At 43.1% G+C, this 19,917-nt stretch overlaps 1 protein-coding gene across 14 annotated transcripts in view; it reads left to right on the forward strand.

Annotated features, from left to right (window-relative positions):
- Positions 1-13,537: 13,537 nt before the first annotated feature.
- PCDH17 (protocadherin 17) overlaps positions 13,538-19,917 on the forward strand; it is a 101,119-nt gene continuing 94,739 nt past the window's right edge. For 13 of the 14 annotated variants that reach the window (XR_006286903.1, XM_043533649.1, XM_043533654.1 and 10 more), the window contains exon 1: positions 13,538-18,580. Coding sequence is in view for 13 of the 14 variants with exons in the window: in XM_043533649.1 (XP_043389584.1) it covers positions 15,977-18,580 (2,604 nt within the window). In the remaining variant the exon portion in view is untranslated. The remainder of the gene's footprint in view (positions 18,581-19,917) is intronic. The other variant, XM_043533640.1, reaches the window with a different exon arrangement.

Consider the following 19,917-nt stretch of genomic DNA (forward strand, 5'->3'; position numbering starts at 1 on the left):
CAAAGGTAAGCCCCCTGGCAGGCCGGGCTGGTTTGTTTACTTGCCGCGTCCACAGGTTCGGCCGATCGCAGCTCCCACTGGCCATGGTTCGCTGCTCCAGGCCAATGGGGGCTGTGAAAAGCGGCGGCCACCACATCCCTCGGCCCGCACCGCTTCAATAACATCTGCATTCAATCATTCTTGTGACCTAAATGTACTTCAAACATTTCAGTCTCTGAACACTAGACATAAGAGATGTTCGCATCAGTGTTGTGGTCTTGTATCAATTCTATTCTATATAAGTTCTTATACCATGGTCATCACTATCATATGTGAGCAGCTTGCAGTGGTGCATTAAACAATCTAACATCTGTTCTCTCCTCCTCTCTCCAGGGGAAGAAGTATGTGCAGTGTAATATTTTGTTCGGGATTTTTTAAAAATTTATAAACACACATGTTTCTCTGTTGCAGGTCAAAAAATACACCTTGCACTTTCAGTGAAAGGTGGTGAAGTTTCTGGTGGTCCTTAGTTTCTGGGCAAGTTCATTCTTCAGTCTTGGACTGACCCCTGAGGAAGTTCCATCTCCTGCACAGATGAGCTTTACCCTTAGTGCAAAAAATTCCATTGTGCCAGAGGAGTGAAGTTGTCAACCACAGTCTTCATCTCAGGGCTTTAGACGATCTTTTAGATACCTGGTACAAGTAACTGAATGCCTTCAAGATAGGAACTGAGACCTTGAACTTGATTTGAAATTCTATAAGAAGCCAGTGTAGAGAGTGGAGGACAGCTTTGATGGATTCTCAGAAGCCAAAGCTGCCAAGACACACTCCAGCATTTTGTACTAGTTGGAGTTTTCTAAGAACTGAAGGCTTCATGCCCAGGTATATTGCCGTGCTTTAGTCCCACCGAGGGGTGGCAAGGCATGAATAGTTGAGGCCAGTGCCTTTGATTCCCAGGATGGGATCCAGTCTCCTAGCCAGTCGGAGATGGTGAATCAATATACTTTGCATTTTGAAGTTAAATTAACTAATCTTCTTCAGTAACACTTTAAACTCAAGTTCCCAAATATGCATTTAATTTAAAGTTAATAACACAGTTATAAATGAATTATTAAGAAACACAGAAGTTTAAGGATAGATACAAACTAATTACACAGTCCTTAAATCTGAATATATGTATAAAATAACTACCCTACTTTGATGAATATACAGTGACTTATTACATCCAAATTAAACTTCTATAATTTAAACAGAACTTTAATTTTAAATGTTACCCCTTTTTATTAAACTGTACTTTCCTTCTTTACACTGCAATGGAGACATCTCTTGAATATGCACATCAGTGAATTACCCAAAGTTAGAAATCCTAAACAGTTATACACAATGCATTAAAACCAAGTGCACAATATACATTTTCAGACTGATTTTATTTACAATGCAAATCTTAACTTGGAATGCATGTTAAGATGTTATTTCTGCTAACATTTTAAGATGTTATAATAAAATGAAGCAGTATAGCAGTTCATTTATATTAATTTCTTTAAATTCTAAACTCCTGGGGCAGCAGCCAGGAATTCTTCTCTTTCTTGGCTAGAACCAAACACTATTTTGGTACTTAACAAATAATAACTAGTGATAGGAACACAAACTAGTGCAAATAGGTACATGCTTTTCTCTTTTTCAATTTTTTTAAAAAACAACAACATTGCTATTTGGGTATTGTTAATTTACTCTTGTTTAGTTTAGAGCACAAAACAAGATAACATTTAAGACCATAAAAAGAAAAGGAATACTTGTGGCACCTTAGAGACTAACCAATTTATTTGAGCATAAGCTTTCGTGAGCTACAGCTCACTTCATCGGATGCATACTGTGGAAAATGTAGAAGATCTTTTTATATACACACAAAGCATGTATATATGTGTGTATATATATATGTGTATATAAAAAGATCTTCTACACTTTCCACAGTATGCATCCGATGAAGTGAGCTGTAGCTCACGAAAGCTTATGCTCAAATAAATGTGTTAGTCTCTAAGGTGCCACAAGTATTCCTTTTCTTTTTGCGAATACAGACTAACACGGCTGTTACTCTGAAACCTGTCATTTAAGACCATGATTTTCAGAAGTGACTAGTGATTTGAGTACCTCACATTTTGGGTATCCAGCATAAGACATCTTAAAGGGACCTGATTATCAGAACATGGGTGCTAGGCAATTTCTGAAAATCAAGTCCTTTTAAAGTGTCTTATTTTGGGCAGTCAAAAATTAAGGCATCTAAAATGACTAGACGCTTTTGAAAATCTTGGCCTTAATTTTGGGGTATATTTTCTTTTAAAACTTACAGTAAGGGTTACTTTTTAAAAGGCTGTTTCACCTTGGTTGTTCATTTGGTGCTGGTTTTCACTACTGTAGTCTAATAATTTATGACAAGATTGTAACATAACAGTTTGCCTGGAGTAAGGGGTGGTGCATAGCAGCACCACTAGAGTAGATTGGGCAAGATTTCTAGAGACATAATCCCCCCTGACTCCTACTGCTCTGCACAAGTAGCTGACACCTCCATCTCAGGTCAGTTCACCCCAGCTGGCCAACATATTGAGGGAGTAGAACCAAAGCTCCATCTGTTCCCTGGCCAAGGCCCAGGAAGTGGGTCAGCAGCCTCTGCTGGGACCCATGATGCAGGTAGCCAATGCAAAGGAGTGAGCTCTTGAGCCTCCTTACTCTCCTTCACATTGTCTAAAGGGCATCAATTTAATTGATGATTACACAGTTAAGAGCAATGTTGAGGCCTCAATTTAGCATACAAATAGTCAAATTAAGCAGTTATCTGATATACAGTTACCCTAATAGGGCCATATTAAAAAGGGCTTGAGAGGTGATCCTGGCAATTACAGACCGGTAAGTCTAACATCAGTACCGGGCAAATTAGTTCAAACAATAGTGAAGAACAAAATTGTCAGACACACAGAAGAACATAAATTGTTGCGCAAAAGTCAACAACGTTTCTGTAAAGGGAAATCATGTCTTCCTAATCTATTAGAGTTCTTTGAAGGGGTCAACAAACATGTGGACAAGAGGGATCCAGTGGGCATAGTGTATTTAGATTTCCAGAAAGCCTTTGACAAGGTCCTTCACCAAAGGCTCTTATGTAAATTAAGTTGTCATGGGATAAGAGGGAAGATCCTTTCATGGATTGAGAACTAGTTAAAAGACAGGGGACAAAGGGTAGGAATAAATGGTAATTTTTTTAGAATGGAGAGGGATAAATAGTGGTATTCCCCAAGGGTCAGTCCTAGGACCAATCCTATTCAATTTATTCATAAATGATCTGGACAAAGGGGTAAACAGTGAGGTGGCAAAGTTTGTAGACAGTACTAAACTGCTCAAGATAGTTAAGACCAAAACAGACTGTGAAGAACTTCAAAAAGATCTCACAAAACTAAGTGACTGGGCAACAAAATGGCAAATGAAATTGAATGTGGACAAATATAAAGTAATGCACATTGTTAAAAATAACCTCACCTATACACACAATATGATGGGGGCTAATTTAACTACAACTAATCAGGAAAGAGATCTTGGAGTCATCGTGGATAGGTCTCTGAAGACGTCCACGTAGTGCACAGCAGCAGTCAAAAAAGTGAATGGGATGTAAGGAATCATTAAAAAAGAGATAGAGAATAAGACAGAGAATATCTTATTGCCCTTTTTAAATCCATGGTACTCCCACATCTTGAATACTGCGTACAGATGTGGTCTCCTCATCTCAAAAAAGATATACTGGCGTTAGAAAAGGTTCAGAGAATGACAACTAAAATGATTAGGGGTTTGGAACGGGTCTCATATGAGGAGAGATTAAAGAGGCTAGGACTTTTCAGCTTGGAAAAGAGGAGACTAGGGGGATATGACAGAGGTATATAAAATCATGAGTGGTGTGGAGAAAGTGAATAAGTTATTTACTTGTTCCCATAATATAAGAACTAGGGGCCATCAAATGAAATTAATGGACAGAAGGTTTAAAACAAATAAAAGGAACTTCTTCACACAGCGCACAAGCAACCTGTGGAACTCCTTGCCTGAGGAGGTTGTGAAGGCTAGGACTATAACAGGGTTTAAAAGAGAACTAGATAAATTCATGGAGGTTAAGTCCATGAATGGCTATTAGCCAGGATGGGTAAGGAATGGTGTACCTAGCATCTGTTTGTCAGAGGGTGGAGGTGGATGTCAGGACAGAGATTACTTGATTATTACCTATTAGGTTCAATCCCTCTGGGGCACCTGGCATTGGCCACTGTCGGCAGACAGGATACTGGGCTGAATGGACCTTTGGTCTGACCCAGTATGGCTGTTCTTATGTTCTTATATTGGACAAAGGGCCTGATCTTGCAAGTGCTAAGCAATATCAACTCACTGAAGGTTTGGGCCCCACAGGATTCTTATCCCTATAAGAAGATGTCATAAATATCAAGGGAAGGGTAAACCCCTTTAAAATCCGTCCTGGCCAGAGGAAAAATCCTCTCACCTGTAAAGGGTTAAGAAGCTAAAGGTAACCTCGCTGGCACCTGACCTAAATGACCAATGAGGAGACAAGATACTTTCAAAAGCTGGGAGGAGGGAGAGAAACAAAGGGTCTCTCTCTGTTGGTATGCTGCTTTTGTTGGGGATAGAACAGGAATGGAGTCTTAGAACTTTTAGTAAGTAATCTAGCTAGGTATGTGTTAAATTATGATTTCTTTAAATGGCTGAGAAAAGAATTGTGCTGAACAGAATGACTATTTCTGTCTGTGTGTCTTTTTTGTAACTTAAGGTTTTGCCTAGAGGGATTCTCTATGTTTTGAATCTAATTACCCTGTAAGGTATCTACCATCTTGATTTTACAGGGGTGATTCCTTTACCTCTATTTACTTCTATTTCTATTAAAAGTCTTCTTGTAAGAAAACTGAATGCTTTTTCATTGTTCTCAGATCCAAGGGTTTGGGTCTGTGGTCACCTATGCAAATTGGTGAGGATTTTTACCAAACCTTTCCCAGGAAGTGGGGTGCAAGGGTTGGGAGGATTTTGGGGGGAAAGACGTGTCCAAACTACGTTTCCCAGTAAACCCAGTTAGAGTTTGGTGGTGGCAGTGGATATTCCAAGGACAAAGGATAAAATTAATTTGTACCTTGGGGAAGTTTTAACCTAAGCTGGTAAAAGTAAGCTTAGGAGGTTTTCATGCAGGTCCCCACATCTGTACCCTAGAGTTCAGAGTGGGGGAGGAACCTTGACAGAAGATTAAGTGAAGCTTCATGCACATAAATGGACTGTATTGCAGCTACAAACGTCAAACTTTTTCCAAACCTCATGCTCTAGACAGCCTTGCATTTTTGCTAATTGGTATGTTTTTCTTTAAAAAGTGAGAATCCTAACCTTTTACTTGACAGATATGTGGATAAAATGCCACATAACATTTTGAAAGCTTATCTACTGTATGCTGTTTACCAGCTTTATGTTGGACCTCACACAGGAGGATACAAATGAAAAAAGTCCACAGACACAAAACTATCACCTAAATGGTTGAAATAAATGTGTACACTCCTAGTGAATGGTTTTCAACTATGTAAAAGTGCTAAAATACTGCTGTGCTTGTAAAAATGACTATAAAAATGCTTCATTTTTACTCAACAGCTCTATTCCTTGTTTTTATTCACCATTCTCTCTGTTGATTTTAGTGACAAAAATAAGATGTCTTACTGCTTTTTTTCCTCATGTTACCGCTGCAGCTAGAAAAGAGTAAATAAGATTTTATTCCTTCCTGAGGATTAGCCACTGAATTGTTTACAGTGTTACAATCAGTTATACCTGTGCAAATCTGCTAAAGCCATACGGTTGGAATCAGTAAAGGAATACTTTGAAATTGAAGACAATAGGGTTTGCACAGGGTGTAACCAAAAGCCTAATCCGGGTTGCAGAACTTTTAGTACATGATGCATGAGAAAGAAAGAACCAAGTGTGACTCCTAAAGGAGTCTGTAAGGCTTACAGATAGGAGAGAAAAAAATGTTACTTGTTAACCAAGGAAAATGTATATGAAAATAATTGAGATGATGGACAGACAAAAAAAAATCCATAATTTCATCTTCTTTTCCAACTACCACTCTCCCTTCTCCCTTTTATATCCAAACTCACAAAAAATGGCTTCTACATTCACTGTGTGGGGATCCTTTCTTTCAGTTCCATCCTAAGCACTTTCTAATATGGCTTCACCCCTCTATACTCTATTGAAACTTCTCTCAACGAAGTCTTTAATGACTTCTTCACAACAAAATCTCAGAGCCTGTACTCTAAGGATGAAATGGCTTAAGGATCAGCTAAGGGTAGCATTCCCTATCTGTGACTGACTTCATTGACATCAGTGTATATTACACTGGACTGTCTAATAAGTTGATTGCTTGCTAACCCTATTAATTCACTGATTCTAGATAATAAAATTTGGAACCACTGCTTTCACCATGTTTCTTGTGTCCATGTCTTCTTCCTGACAGTGTATGATCAAAAGAGAAAATTACATATTTTACATGCCATCAGGAGCTTATTATTAACTTTGCTAGCTAGTTGTCTCTGTAAATATGAACTCATTTGAGAAATACTGAAAGTTTCTGTTTGCAGTATTAGCAATTTAGACTAAAACCAGGCTTACACCATTAACTGGTATAGTATTTAATAATCACTACTAGTAAAATTCATTTTTATAAGAGTCAGCAACACATACAATTCACCAGCTGAAATATGTAGTTTGGTGGAAATACACATTCAGACGCCAAGACTGAAACCACTAAACTATGGAAACACCTTATTTTTTTAATCAGAGAGTAGAAATGGAAGGAAGAGTTTTTGTGACTCTACCTACTATAGATTCTAGATTTAATAGTGGACTTATTTTTAAGGGACATACATTTATATCAATGGATTTTGATATGCCTAATAAGTGTACTCATTGTAATACAATATTATAAACTTACATACATATGAGTATACTGCATGTATGTATTTGAATATTATTACATTAAAAGCTATTTTGGAAAGAATGTTACTGTGGCAAAATCAAGCACTAAAAAGTTAGGAAATGCCAAAATTAAGATTGCTCAAGCAATGCTAATTCGGCCCCCTCAGGCGTATGCATTATGACATAGTCTTTAATGACATGATCACATTCTTTTTTCCAGAGGATTCTTGCATCATTCTGTGAATGGGTAATTATTTAATATTTCTTTTTATCCTCCTAATCAATATGCATAGCTCAGATCTTATTTACTGCCCATTATTCAAATGCTGTACTGAATACAAAATTATTTTCCTGATGGGCTTTTCTATGATGATCTCACCATAGTATCCAAGTGTTTCACAAGGATGATTGAATTTATCTTCACAACACTCCTGTGTGATTATCCCCATTTCACAATTAGGGAACTGAGCAACAGATATAGTTAGGCCCAAAGTGTCAAAAGCGTGAGCCCAACTTAGGACACTTAGAGCCTTATTTTTCAGAGTACTTAGGATGGGATCCATAAAGGAATGTAGGTGTTACAACACTGAGTGTGATAGCACCTTTGAAGCATCTAGAAAATCACAGGAACACCACTGCAATCCACAAAACCAGGTTAGGTGCCCAGGTTCCCTATACAATGAATAGAGAGAGATAAGCATCTTAGAACCCACAAATCCAGCATGCTATGTGCTGAGCTGCCTGAGCTAGCCAATGGGAGATGGTGATGAAAGGGGTTTGTCATAGATCCTATCATTCTCCCAGAAAGAGGCACCTGAAACCAGGCTGCATGAAGCTGTCTATCTCTGCTCAGCAATCCACAAAATGGGAACCAGACACCTGTAGTCAGATAGATGAGGCACCTAAAGTGTTTCTTGTAAGAATGAGTTAGGCACCTGTCTTTGACCACACAATAGAGGTGGAGGTGCCTGCCTTGCAACTTTTAGCTGTGTGGTTATAGCACTTGCCTGGGGTGACCCAGGTTCAATCCCCACCTCTCTGCCAGAGGGGAGAAGAGAATTTGAAAAGGCATGTCCCACTCTCAGGAGAGTGCTCTAACTATTGAGCTTTGGGATATTCCGATGTGGGGCTCTCTCAATCTCTCCTCTTGAAGCTGTTCCACTGTGGATAAATAATGAAAGAGAGATTGAAGCAGGGGGACTGGACCCAAGTTCTCCCACCTCCCATGTGAGTGCCCTACGCACTAGGCTACTGTATCCGTCTCGCTCTTTCTTGCCCAATGACTGTTCCGCTGTGGATAAATATGTAAATAGTCATTGGCCGAGAGAGAGAGAATTATCCTCAATGTGGGGAGGGTGGGAATGAGACATATATTTTCCCAGGGGGGTTCTCGGCTATTTGCTGGCAGCAGAGGAATGTAGACACTCAGGGGTCCTGGCAGGGAGCATAATATAGTGGTTATAGATCATTTTGTTTCGGTGCCCCCAGCCTGTCTCTGTCCTACTCTACTCCTATCCGCCTTCTAACCCAGTTCCCGTCTCTGCTCCTATTCGATTTCCCCACCTCCTTCGGCACCAGCTGCTCTTTTCCTATCCATCTCCTCCACCCTGGATTTTGCTTCCCTCCCTTTCTGCTCCTAACCAATCCACATTCACCTGAACTCCTACCATCCTCTTCCTGCACTTATCCACCCCTCACTCCTGACTTCCTCTTCTGCTGCAACTATCGGCTCCCTGCCCTTCCCCCAATGCTTCAGTTCCTGACCCTCTTCACCTATCTATCGAGGTTTAAACTGATGTAAAAATGTCCACATGCAAAATTACATCAGTTTAACTTAGTTAACTTCTGTGTGTGTAGACCACGCCTTGGATAACTTCTCGCAAGATACTTCATTAAAATAAAGTAAAATTGGAAATTTAAATATATTATTTGAACTTTAGACATTATTTTGTTAACACACACGAAGAATTCTAATAGGCTACAGAAGCACCATTTTACTTTATAGAAGCTGTGCTAATTTGTCCTTACAGGCTGATCCAAAGCCCACTGAAGTCAATGGAAAGATTTTCGTGGGCTTTGGAGCAAGTCTTATATCATGTTAATCTAGGTGTTTTATAATTCTATTTTTAATTGTAATTTCAACTAATTTCCTGGTATTGAAGTAAGGCTCACTAGACTATAATTCCCTGGATCACCTTTACAGCCTTTTTAAAAGATAAGTGCATTTACTACCCTCTAATCCTCTGATATAGTAACTGATTTTAATGAGTGCATATTTTATAGCAGCTCAGTCATTTAATTTTTAGATTCTTTCAGAATTCTTGATGTCTATCATCCAGACCAGGTGACTTTTTGATCTTTAGTTCGTCAGTTGCTCTGTTGACACCACATTCTATGTAGTACCTCATCTTTGTTATGTGAAAAGAGTAGGTCTGGGGTAGATATCTCCGCAATATCTCCGGTAAAGACTGCTGCAGATAAAGCATTTAATTTCTCTGCAATGTCTTGATATCCTTTAATTGTTCCATTTGCTACCTGGTAATCCTGCAGACCCACCAATTCTCTCACAGGCTTTCTGATTTTGATATACTTAATAACGTATTGGTTTGTAAGTGTTTGGCTATTTCTGTTCAATTATCTACAGGTACTTTGCTCCTCAAATTCCCTCTTAGGCCTCCTAATTTTCACTTTACTTGCAGTAGTTTATGTTCTTTTCTGTTAGTTTCACGATTGGATTTCTACTTTCTGAAGGATACCTTTTAGACTGAAATAACCTAAATCTTGAACCTTGCCATTTAACCATAATGATTTTCTCCTTGCCATCCTACTTTCTTTTTTAGTTTAGGGATATGAATGTCTTCTATCACTGTTATGATATGTTTAAGTGGCCCCCATGCAGACACTAAGGATTTTAATTTCAATACTTTTGATTTAAGGTCTTTTTGACTAGTTTCCTGTCTTTTTAAATTGAAATAAAATAAATCCTTCTTTCTCAGGATAGGGTCACCAAGACCTAGTGTTTGGGATGAATCCTTACTCCAAAGATTTTGAACTTTGTTACATTGTGGTCACTATTATTTAACAGTTCAATTAAAGTTACTTCTTGAAGCAACCGCTGTCTGTTACCTTAAAACGAAGTTGAGAATAGTCCTGCTTTTGTTTGTTCTAAAACCAAAAAGCAATAATTTCAGGTGTCAAGAAATTGATTTTCTAAATCTTGTCCTCTTGTGCCATTTGACCAGTTCATATGCAGGTAGTTGAAGTAATTTATTATTGCCATTTTATTGGACTCAGTTGTCTTGTTGATCATCCTCAACACTCAATATATTTTTTCAGATCAGGAGGCTGGTTAGTATAATCCTCCTAGTATATTTGTATTCTTATGTCCTGAGAGTTATATCCACATAGTTTATCTCTTTATGGTCCTCTCTACTCAGAAATTTTATCTCACAAAATATTTCTAATAGTTTTTTTTCCCCCACTAAACATGTGGCATATGCAGAATATATGATGGTGTGGTGCACTACAAAGGTGTTATTGGCACTCATTTGCAATGACCTTCACAACTCTCTTGTGGCTTCTCCACACATGAGTAATGCACCTATTACAAATTAATGCAGATAAAACCTTTATAACACTCTACACAGTCATTTAATATATGCTACATATTTGACAGAAATAAATATTTTAGAAATATCTGCGAGTTGTTAAACAAACAAAAATTATACTATTTGCACATATGGATTGAAATCAATAAATGGCTTTTCATGGCTATAAATTGCATGGCAGAACAAACACCAGAAAGGGAGACAGATGTTTTAAAGGTGCTGAGCACCTAAGTCTATGAAATCAATGGAAACCACAGATAGTCATAGTTTCTGAAAACAAGGGGTGAAATACTACACCCACCCCTTGAAGTGGGATGGGATTTCACCTCACACCACTTATGTCGGTGTTCAGATATGGATTTAAGGGCCTAACTTTAGGTACTCACATTTTGATATTTTTTTCCAAATATTCTACATGTGTATTTAGTGTAAATGGTATGTAGCTCTTTGGTGCTTTTAAGAAAATTTTCCCAGCAAATTTTGCCGGCAAAACTTCCACTGATTTGTATAGAAGTTTTGGCTGAATAAGCGCTATAGAGTTTGCCCCTTATTTCAAGGTCCTGGGAGCTTATCCTATGTGTGCCCTCAACTTCATTGACTTCAGGGTGAGTTGAGAACTGCTCAGCATGTAAAGTTGAATACTTAATTATATCAAATAGAAAGAGGCAATTGCTGAATTGGGGGGGGGGGGGGGGGGGGAGAGAGAACAAATCCCCAAATGCATCTTATTTCAACTGAACATAAAAATTAGAAAGAAATCCTTTGATGTATATTACTCATCATATTCCATTGTAAAAGTGAAGTGACTATTTTGGCATGTTGGAACCCTACTGGTCCCTAACAGAAAGGCAAACTAGAGACAACATATGTACATAAACGGGCACCCACCCACTCACCCACAAGATGCCCCAAATGCAGTAGTACTGGCTCAGTACACTAGAGGGAGCTAGTACATAAATGCAATGAGACATTTTTTCATATTGACAGAGCATTTATGTCACATATTTCGATATCCTGCAGTATTTAATTTGGCAACGGTTGCCTAACTATATAATAATAACAGCACAAGACCAAAGGATGGGTGATACAAACTTCCTGAGATAACTGAGTATCTTTGTATCGATGTTCCACTTTACAAAATGTGTTGTTGATTCACGTCTTATTTTGGTAAATAAAAACAGACTAGTTGTAGCAGACAGCCATACACACTGAGCTTTCATCAGCCAGTCAGAATCCTCCTTTCAGAAAGCCCAGTTTATAAATATACCATATATATAGTGTCTCTCTTTGGCACACAGACTATGTGTACGTTTCAGTTTAGGGATTCCACACTGTAACTGATAGATAGATAGATAGATAGATAGATAGATAGATAGATGGATTTTACACAGCATTAGTTTCATAATGGTTAGAAGCAAAATCATTCTGCATGGCAAACTAGCCATTTTAAAGCTACAAAGGGGTCTTAGGATTGGGAAGAGCTCTAGCAAGGACACTGATTTGAATATATAAATGTAAAATATGTACTCTGAGTTGAATGATATTGATGGACATAACTAAAAAAAAGCCTGAGTGTAATTTCATTGACTCAGGCAAAAAACCCCTCTCTCACCTGAATTTTTAACAAACTGCTCTAAAATAATTTCCAGAAGCCTCTTGTAATTGCTCTAGATTTTATTTTCTTTACTTCCTAAATGATTCATGTTACTCACTTACACATTCGTCATTCTCAATTTATAAATGGCAGCTTAACTTTAGTATTTATGAATTGAGATCAATACATTAGCAATCAAAACACTCACCTTTCTATTTCAATACATCATGCTTCCCTCCTCCTCCCCTAACTTTCGCCCGGGATATCTGAACAGTAGTCGAAGTTTACAGAGCTCTCTCCCAGATGGCTGCTTTAAGAGGGAATATATGTGTAGAGACAGTAGTCCTAGTTTCGGTACTAAAACATTACTCCAGGAAAAGAAAGGGGTGACAGAGCACGCCAGGTACTTCTAAATATTGGTAATACTTGGATGCAAAAGAATCTTCTTGTGGACCAGAATCATTTGCAGAAGTGCCGAAATTGCCTATTCCAGTTGTTTACCATCGCATTGGCTTCCATAGGTACCACACAGCATTCGGACAAAGGTTCCTTTGTGCTTGATAAGATTTATATTTTGGTCATCTTGCGAAACCTGCCTACTGTGGTTAGGGTGGGGCCCGATTTCTAATGAAACGTTTAACGGACCTGCGGAGAGGGCAGATATATTTGATTATCGCCTCTTGAGACACTTATTGATCAGTATGTGCTGGAAAAATTATAATATTCGGGTTATCTGTCATGCATTACTACATTAGTGCGTTTCAAATAATTGTTTATCAAGTGGCGACTCAAATGTTTTTACCGAAGGCAGGGAGTTGGGTAAAGATCGCTGCCTACCCGCCGGTATCACAGAAGATATACAGGACCGGCAGCTGGATCACACGGAAGCACATTCTCCCATTCCCACAGTGAAGCATTCTAACCGTACTCAGGGATTTACGTGGAGAACCTGTTGGGAATCTGGGATCTATGTCATCTATGCAAATTTCATCCCGTCATACGCCGCTACTACAGTTTGTTTAATGTCTGACATATGGGAAGTATTGGTCCTAATTTTTCAGCGATCACCGAAGACTCCTTAATATTTTTACAAAAAAATATTAAAAATGCCAGAGAGACACTGCAGTGTGTAGAAATGAGAGACTGCAATTTACAAGCAACAAGCCCTTCTCACATTGTTAGTCTCCAATCTAACTGATCTAATCAATGACACCAAAGCACTGGGGATTCAAGCACCGCCTCCCCAAGCCTTTCCACTGATTCTCATTGGCGGCCAGGTTCGGAGGCAGGTTCTTTTCCTCAGCACGGATTGGCTGGCAGGGAATCAGTATCAATGTTTAAGCAGCGGCGTGAGGTGAATAGAGTCAGTCGGCAAGAGGCACTGGGAGAGAGCGATGGGGCTGAGAACCTAGCAAATGCTGCAGTAAGGGAGGGGGGGAGAGCTATAAGAGACAGTGTTCCAACTGTTGAATTTTCGCAAATCTCCACTTACCTACGGACGGCTTGTACTGTGGATCTGTTTTCTCTGAAATCGACATTTCTTTTGCATATGGTCTGGTTAACGTTGGCTAATGCCTTACTGAAAGGTGCCACCCTTCAATGAGACCGAGAGAAGAATTTTTAAAAATCCCTCTACAACAGACTGCAGAATTAACTATGTACAGTGACTCCGGACTCAAATAAAGGAGAAAAAAACAGCACAGAACTGAGACTTGGAACTAGAGCTGTGAACATTTCAATGGGAACCTGTGCTTTCCCCCCCGTTAATGTGCAAGATTTCTGGGTGTTTCACACATAACACTGAGGAAAGGTGGCTAAAAACACTCAGCAAAGCAGGAGACAGACGCGCCTCTGTGCCCGTGAGTGGATAACAGCCTTGTTTTCCTGATCCCCAGACTCCCGGAGAAAGAGGTATAGTAAAAGTGCAGCTGGATCCGACACCCTCCTCTTTCTTCCCCTCTCTCTTTTTTCCTTCAAAACATGAATCTGATTTCTCTGTCTATAGCGTGAGTCAGAAAAGCGTTAGGAAGAAGCTGCAACTAATGTCTGTGAAGGGAGGAACATGAGGCGATAGTGAATGTGATTTGTTCCGCTGGATCTGACTCATCCAGCAGATTGAAACACCTGCATTTCTGGATGTGTCAATCATTTCTTTTCGGCTGTTAAAAGAACCTGAAATAAAATTTAACACTCCCCCCATATATACCTATACATAATATCACTGGGGAGGTAAATCATCCCGGGTGAACGCATCTGGCATTGCAGCCGCTCTTTCCCCATACACCAAGATGCACAGAAAGACTATTACAGCTTGAAAAGACTGCAAAATGCATCACACCAAACACTGAATTGTATTTGTTTTATTCCAAAAGAATTGTCGATCAAAATATTTGCCTCTTTTTATTCATCGCCAAGATTCCCCCTCCACTAAATGAAGAGGACTAGGAGGCAGTGTCACTGGAAGGAGATGCTGAATAGAAAGAAAAGAGAGGCACTTGACAGCTCAGCCTTGTGAATGCAGAGACTGTTTCCCTTTTAGCGAGAGACTAAGAGAGTGTGTGTGTGGTGGGTTGCTTTTATTTTTTTGTTCCTCCCTCGCTCTCTTTTTTTTTAAATCAGTGCATCCAGCCATGGGTTGCCTGTTGATTTCCTCTCGAGTAGAGAGAAAAGCAAAGTGGAATTAAACTGCATCGAAAAGTGCGGCTCCACAGACACACACACACGCAGTGTGAGTGAGAGAGAGAGGATGTGGTGGTGGCGGCGGCTACTGGCCTGTCTTAAAGAAACCCAAGTGTGCATTTGATTGAGCACAGCCTGTGATTTTTTTAAAAAAAAAACACATCTATCGCTAGTGATGACGAGCAGCTGGTGGGTTTCTTAATTCCCCCCCCCCAAAAAAAAAAAAAAAAAGAAAAGAAAAGAAGAGAGGGAGGCTAGTGGCGCGGGTAGAGAAAGGAAACTACAAATCCGGACACTAGTTTTCACACTGCAATTTTCCTCCCCTCTTTTTGTTGTTCGGCAAGGAAAGAGTGAGCGTGGAGGAGCCGGCGAGGGGGAAATACCGATGGCAGCGAGATGCAGTTCTCCGCCGCAAGCAATGCAAGATTAGATCTCTAAATGCAGCAAAACACTCCCTGAAAACCAACAACCCCGCGGTGCAATCAGACATTTCACTGCCTCTCACTGCACACGGAGCGGGCTTCTACACAGGCGAGAGACTCTTTTTACCCCCCTCCCCCGCTGTCTCCCCCTCCTACCCACCCTCCACTCCATCAGTCGCATCACAAGCAATGAGTAGCAAATAAGCGTTTTCTGTTTACGGTCCTGCTTCCCAACAGCCAGCTCCTTTTTCTATATATATATTTTTTAATTTCTTGGACTGATCTGGAAAACCACCACTGCCACCGATCATTTTTTATACTCTTTGTAAATCGGCGGATATTAACGGGGAAAAAAATCAAACAACCATTCGGATCCGTCTAAAGAAGAAGGTATATTTTTATTCTCCTCCTCCTCCTCCAGCTGAAGTTGGGCAGCCTAAGTAACTGTGCGGGGATTGTGTGGCCGCAGAAGCGCTTGATTTGAGGCTGCTTTTCTCTCGCTCTCTCGCCCCTCCCTGCGAGCTACATGCTCCATTTGCTGCCCCGCATCCTGTGTCTCTGCAGATGTTTTAGAGCAACAGGTTCAGCAACTTAAAACACAGGGGTGGGGAGCGGGGACAGAAGAAGGGAGCGGGAAGAAGGCGGCGGAGGAAGAGGGGGCAGGGGCCACCCGGGTGCTGCCGCAGCTGCCACCACCCCCTGGCTCGGGGATGTACCTTTCCATTTGTTGCTTCTTCTTCTGCTGGGCTCCTGCCCTGACTCTGAAGAACCTGAATTATTCGGTGCCGGAGGAGCAGGGGGCGGGCACGGTGATCGGGAACATCGGCAGGGATGCCCGGCTGCAAGCGGGGGCGGGCGGGCCGGCGCCGCCGCCGGCGGAGCGGGGAGGCGGCCGGGGGGCCAAGTCGACGTTCCGCGTGCTGGAGAACTCGGCGCCGCACCTGCTGGACGTGGACGGCGAGAGCGGGCTGCTCTACACCAAGCAGCGCATCGACCGCGAGGCGCTGTGCCGCCGCAGCGCCAAGTGCCAGCTCTCGCTGGAGGTCTTCGCCAACGACCAGGAGATCTGCATGATCAAGGTGGAGATCCAGGACCTGAACGACAACGCGCCCGCCTTCCCCTCCGACCAGGTGGACATGGACATCTCGGAGAACGCGGCGCCGGGCACCCGCTTCCCCCTCACCAGCGCCCACGACCCGGACGCCGGCGACAACGGGCTGCGCACCTACCTGCTCACCCGCGACGACTACGGCCTCTTCTCGCTCGACGTCAAGTCGCGGGGCGACGGCACCAAGTTCCCGGAGCTGGTGATCCAGAAGCCGCTGGACCGCGAGGAGCAGAGCCACCACACGCTGGTGCTGACGGCGCTGGACGGCGGCGACCCGCCCCGCTCGGGCACGGTGCAGCTCAACGTGCGCCTCATCGACTCCAACGACAACAGCCCCGTCTTCGAGGCGGCCTCGTACGTGGTGGAGCTGCCGGAGAACGCGCCGCTGGGCACCGCCGTCATCGACCTCAACGCCACGGACGCGGACGAGGGCACCAACGGCGAGGTGCTGTACTCCTTCAGCGGCTACGCGCCCGAGCGCGTCCGCGACCTCTTCAGCATCGACCCGCAGAGCGGCCTCATCCGCGTCAAGAGCAACCTGGACTACGAGGAGAGCGGCCTCATCGAGATCGACGTGCAGGCCCGCGACCTGGGGCCCAACCCCATCCCCGCCCACTGCAAGGTCACCGTGCGCCTCATCGACCGCAACGACAACGCGCCCGCCATCGGCTTCGTCTCCGTCCGCCAGGGGGCGCTCAGCGAGGCCGCCCCGCCGGGCACCGTCATCGCCCTGGTGCGGGTCACCGACCGCGACTCGGGCAAGAACGGGCAGCTGCAGTGCCGGGTGCTGGGCGGCGGCGGGGCGGGCGCTGTGCCCTTCGCCCTGGAGGAGAACTACGACAACTTCTACACGGTGGTGACCGACCGGCCGCTGGACCGCGAGGCGCAGGACGAGTACAACGTGACCATCCTGGCCCGGGACGGGGGCAGCCCCCCGCTCAACTCTACCAAGTCCTTCTCGGTGCGGATCCTGGACGAGAATGACAACCCGCCCCGCTTCAGCAAGAGCCTCTACGTGCTGCAGGTGCCTGAGAACAACATCCCTGGCGAGTACCTGGGCTCCGTGCTGGCCCAGGACCCAGACCTGGGCCAGAATGGGACTGTGTCCTACTCCATCCTGCCCGGGCACGTGGGCGACGTCTCCATCTACACCTATGTCTCCGTCAACCCCACCAATGGCGCCATCTATGCCCTGCGGAGCTTCAACTACGAGCAAACCAAGCACTTTGAGTTCCGCGTGCTGGCCAAGGACTCGGGCTCGCCCCATCGTGAGAGCAACGCCACAGTGCGCGTCACGGTGCTCGACGTCAACGACAATGCGCCCCTCATTGTTCTGCCTGCCCTCATCAATGACACTGCGGAGCTTCAGGTGCCACGCAACGCTGGCGTGGGCTACCCCGTGGGCACCGTGCATGCCCTGGACAGTGACTTTGGAGAGAGCGGACGCCTCACGTATGAGATTGTCGAAGGCAATGAGGAGCACCTCTTTGAGATGGACCCCACCAGTGGTGAGATACGCACTTTGCATCCATACTGGGAAGAACTCAGTCCCGTGGCTGAATTGGTGGTCAAGGTCAGTGACCATGGCAAGCCCAGCCTCTCAGCTGTGGCTAAGCTGATTGTCAGGGCCTTGGCTGGACCACTGCCCGAAGCTGGTGAGCCACAGGTGAATGGTGAGCAGCATCGGCGACCACACTGGGACCTGTCGCTGCCCTTGATTGTGACCTTGAGTACCGTCTCCATCATCCTACTAGCTGCCATGATCACCATTGCTGTGAAGTGCAAGCGGGAGAACAAGGAGATCCGCACTTACAATTGCCGCATCGCCGAGTACAGCCATCCCCAGCTGGGAGGAGGGGGCGGCAGCAGCGGGGGAGGAGGAGGAGGCAGCGGTGGCGGGGGTAAGGGCAAGAAGAAGAAAATCAGTAAGAATGACATCATGCTGGTGCCCAGTGAGGGGGAGGACAGCAGGGGCCCCCTCAATGTCATGAACGTAGTGAGCAGCCCATCCTTGGCCACCTCACCCATGTACTTTGACTACCAGACCCGTCTGCCCCTCAGCTCACCCAGGTCCGAGGTGATGTATCTGAAACCCGCCTCCAACAACCTGACTGTGCCCCAGGGACATGTGGGCTGCCATACCAGCTTCACAGGGCAAGGAACTAACGCCAGCGAGGCTCCCCCGAGCCGGATGTCCATAATTCAGGTAGGAGACTTTTAGAATAACCTGGACCTCACTTTAGACTCTGGTTTAAACTTTACATTTTGTCTGCAGTGAAACCTGTTGTAAGGCACCAACAAAAATCAGTCACTTCAGGGAGGTGGACTTATTAAAATAAAGGTGTGCAGATCATACTTGAGGGATCTAATTCTGTTCTCATGCTGGTGTCACCAGTGTAAATCAAAAGTTATTCCACTGACATAAATGGAGTTACACCAGTCTAAAGCTGGTCTATGTGAGAACACAGTCAAGCCTAATATGTTTGGTATACTTTGGGAGTAGTTTCCTAAAACGGGAACTGCCTAATAAAGGTGAGAGAGACCAGGTAGGTGAGGTAATATCTTATATTGGACCAGCTTCTGTGGGTGAAGAAGACAATCTTTCAAGCTACACAGAGCTCTTCTTCAAGTCTGGGAAAGGCAAACTTACCCACCTTGTCTCTCTCATAACCTGGGACCAACATGGCTACAACAACACTGCAAACAACTATTAAAGGTTGTCTCTTCCACAGGTTTCACTGAACTTTTGTTTGGGGCGGAGATGGGGTGGGATATTTGAAGAAGTTATGTCTGCTGCTGTAACCAACAGGACATTGCAGAAACTGTACACACTAAGGACACACTTTTTTTTTCCCGAGGAAATCTATTGCAACGGTGAATATAGCCTTCCAATCCTGTATGTAATATGGACTATTTCCAAGATGTATGCTTTAAATTTTTTTATTTTCCTTTTTTGACCATATATACATATATTTTTTATCTTTGACACAGAACAGTATAATTTGGAGCCCCATTACTTCTTTTTCTTCTCTGAAAACAATAAAACTTTCAGTCTTGGAAAGTTCGCTTAGTTAACTAGATTAAAATGTAAGTGATCGTTCCTTCCTCCCTCCCCAATGTTAACAAACCTCAAATCCTATTGTAAATCAACAGAATGACTAGTCAGATTTCCAGTAGCCTGAATCAGTATTGACTATTGCTTTATAGTGAAAGACTTGCATGCTCTGTTGTTTTTTTATCAAAGCTCATTGTTGAAAAATACAGTAGTGGGCCACATTCTGCCTTCAGTAACATTCATCACCCATTGACTTTCATGTATGTCAGTGATGGCAGAATTTGGGCCATTGGATTGAGTTTAATATTTAATTAAAAGAACAACTTAATACATAGTGTGCAGTTTGAAGTTCAAACACAGAAGATGTTTCTGGAGCAGTGGGCTTTACCATGAAATTGAGGGCAGAATCTGGCCCTAATTGATCTAATTTAAAGTATTCCTTGATTAGTGTGGCTTAATGTTCAAATGTTACAGGTATGCTCCAAAGA

Source organism: Chelonia mydas, chromosome 1 (assembly GCF_015237465.2).
Source record: "Chelonia mydas isolate rCheMyd1 chromosome 1, rCheMyd1.pri.v2, whole genome shotgun sequence".
NCBI lineage: Eukaryota > Metazoa > Chordata > Testudines > Cheloniidae > Chelonia > Chelonia mydas.